The sequence below is a fragment of the Mizuhopecten yessoensis genome, unplaced genomic scaffold, assembly GCF_002113885.1.
Source record: "Mizuhopecten yessoensis strain PY_sf001 unplaced genomic scaffold, ASM211388v2 scaffold2215, whole genome shotgun sequence".
NCBI classification, from domain to species: Eukaryota; Metazoa; Mollusca; class Bivalvia; order Pectinida; family Pectinidae; genus Mizuhopecten; species Mizuhopecten yessoensis.
Genome location: NW_018404435.1, coordinates 190,940 through 193,818, shown reverse-complemented (window position 1 = coordinate 193,818; position 2,879 = coordinate 190,940). Strand labels below are relative to the sequence as shown.

The window sequence follows — 2,879 nt, the reverse complement described above, 5'->3', positions numbered from 1 at the left end:
TGTTGATTCCAATGTCTTACTGGCTCCTCCGCCTACGTATACGTGATGAGTCTTATGTGTAACCTGCGCCTCCGCCTACGTAAACGTGTTCAGTCCTATGTCTTACTGACTCCTCCGCCTACGTAAACGTGTTGAGTCCAATGTCTTACTGGCTCCCCCGCCTACGTATAGGTGGTGAGTCCTATGTCTTACTGGCTCCTCCGCCTACGTATAGGTGGTGAGTCCTATATCTTACCCGCTCCTCCACTTACGTTTAGTAAGGTCAACTGTTTAGAAGTATTTGTCAGATTATGTTTTTAGCATGCTACCTGTTTTACCTTCCATTACCACATGATTGCAGTTTTAGAAGGTCGTTCCTGAACGTAGGGTTCATAAAAGCGTATATAACCGGATTTGCCACATTGTAAATGAAGTAGATATAAAAACCGAACTCATGGTACGTAATCCACTCCAAGGCCATCAACCAAGCCGGGAGAAAGGCTATAATAAATACTACCGTCACAATACATAGCATGATCGCCATCTTGATATTTGCCAGAAGAACATGATCCTTCTTCTCCTTCAGAGTGTTTTTAGGAGGCGCCGATTTCAGTGGGACAGTCTCGCCATTGTTGAGTTTCTGTGTCACAACTTTCGAACACGAGCCATTTTCCTTGATTTCCACGTTCGTGTCGACGGCACCTGACGTTGATGTTGCAGTATGATTAATTGAAGTGATTTGGGTCGTTTCGTCTGTCTGGACCATGGTGGTGGAAAACTGTTTTGTTCGTTTCTGTTTCTGTCTTTTCGCCCGGCGCGATATCACCGACCGGTATATGACCGAGTAAAGACCAATGACTAGCAGTACGGATATAAGAAAAAATGAGGCGTATACTTTCTGATAAGCCTCGCGGAACGATTGGGGTATGATCTTATTGGTAGGCACGCATACACCAGTATATATCAGTTCACACTGTTCAAGAGTTGATCCGTTTGAAACGTTCAAAGCAATTTCTGGAAACGTCTGGTACACGTCGTAGTTCAGAGCGGTGATTAGGCCAAGAACACATGCAAAGGCTCCGAGAAGGGAGACTGTTGTCTTAGCCCGCGGGACAGTCAGTATGTGGACGAACGGATGACAGATACAGATATAGCGATCTACTGCAATGGCTACCATGATGAAGGCTGACAGGGGCACATTGGACGTAATAAGGAAATTGTAAAACTTGCACACGGCATCGAAACGAAGAACATAGTTTTCGTAAATAGAGACAATAGTATACGGGATGACAATTAGACACGTGATGAAATCAGTTCCCGCCAACGCCAAAATAAACACAGATGACGTCAGGTGGTCCTTTCTCTGGGCATATACATATATGACGAGAATGTTTCCGATTGAGCCCACGACACTGAACACGGCCAACATGCATATGATGGCGATTGACGTGGTGCTGACAGGCTCATAGGGATACTCGTAGCTACATATCACGTCCGCTATACGAGTGAAGTTGTACTCCATCGAGTCGGCCAGGCTTCCATTGGAGTAATGCAGCTCTGCCATAGTTACTGCTTGTCTGGCAGATCGTTAAACCTGAAAAATACCAAATCAAAAACACATGTCAGGCTAGTGGTAACACTGCATAAATTGTCTGGAAACAAAACGAAGCACGTTAACCCTGCTCGAATCACGAGGTAATTGCTGAATATGTATATATTCATTGTTTTGTAAATGGAGTAAAATGAAAGGCGGGAAGAATATGTTAAATTTGTTTAAACTTATTGAATGGATTGGATAATTCGTGAATGTCAATAAGTCAGCTATTCTATACATATAAATACTGAGATTATCATTTTTGAAACAAATTGGCAAATCAAATTCCTTCCATGTTAACTCGTTTACGAGTAAATTGTCCTGATACACTTTGTAAACGCCGTTTTGGTATATTGAATAAATCGTTCAGTGTAGATGGTAAACTGTCCTATTGTTAAACCCTCTTGAATGAGTGACCGTTGCACCAGAACAATATTGTAATATAACAATGCAATACTGTGTTAGCAGTGTTGTGATGTCTGTGGCGCCTCAACAATACCATATTATGTTACTTGTAGCAGTATGGTGATGTCTGTGGCGCCTCAACAATACAATACTATGTTAGCAGTGTTGTGATGTCCGCGGCGCCTCGACAATACCATATTATGTTAGCAGTGTTGTGATGTCTGTGGCGCCTCAACAATACCATATTATGTTACTTGTAGCAGTATGGTGATGTATGTGGCGCCTCAACAATACAATACTATGTAAGCAGTGTTGTGATGTCCGCGGCGCCTCAACAATACCATATTATGTTAGCAGTGTTGTGATGTCTGTGGCGCCTCAACAATACCATATTATGTTACTTGTAGCAGTATGGTGATGTATGTGGCGCCTCAACAATACAATACTATGTAAGCAGTGTTGTGATGTCCGCGGCGCCTCAACAATACCATATTATGTTATCAGTGTTGTGATGTCCGCGGCGCCTCGACAATGCAATACTATGTTACATGTAGCAGTGTTGTGATGGCTGTGGCGCCTCAACAATACACTACTGTGTTAGCAGCGCTGTGATGTCTGCGGCGCCTCGACAATACAATACTATGTTACATGAAGCAGTATTGCGATGCCTGTAGCGACTCAACAATGCAATACTATGTTAGCATTGTTGTGATGTCCGCGGCGCCTCGACAATACAACACTATGTTACATGTAGCAGTGTTGTGATGTCTGTGGCGCCTCAACAATACAATACTGTGTTAGCAGTGCTGTGATGTCTGTGGCGCCTCAACAATGTCATATTATGTTAGCAGTGTTGTGATGTCCGCGGCCCCTCAACAATACCATATTATGTTACTTGTAG

At 43.2% G+C, this 2,879-nt stretch overlaps 1 protein-coding gene across 1 annotated transcript; it reads right to left on the bottom strand.

The window, feature by feature from the left end:
* Positions 1-313: 313 nt before the first annotated feature.
* Positions 314-1,543, bottom strand: LOC110445350 (orexin receptor type 2-like). The gene has a single exon (XM_021489911.1). It carries the CDS (start codon positions 1,541-1,543, stop codon positions 314-316), a length of 1,230 nt encoding a protein of 409 aa, XP_021345586.1.
* Positions 1,544-2,879: the final 1,336 nt, after the last annotated feature.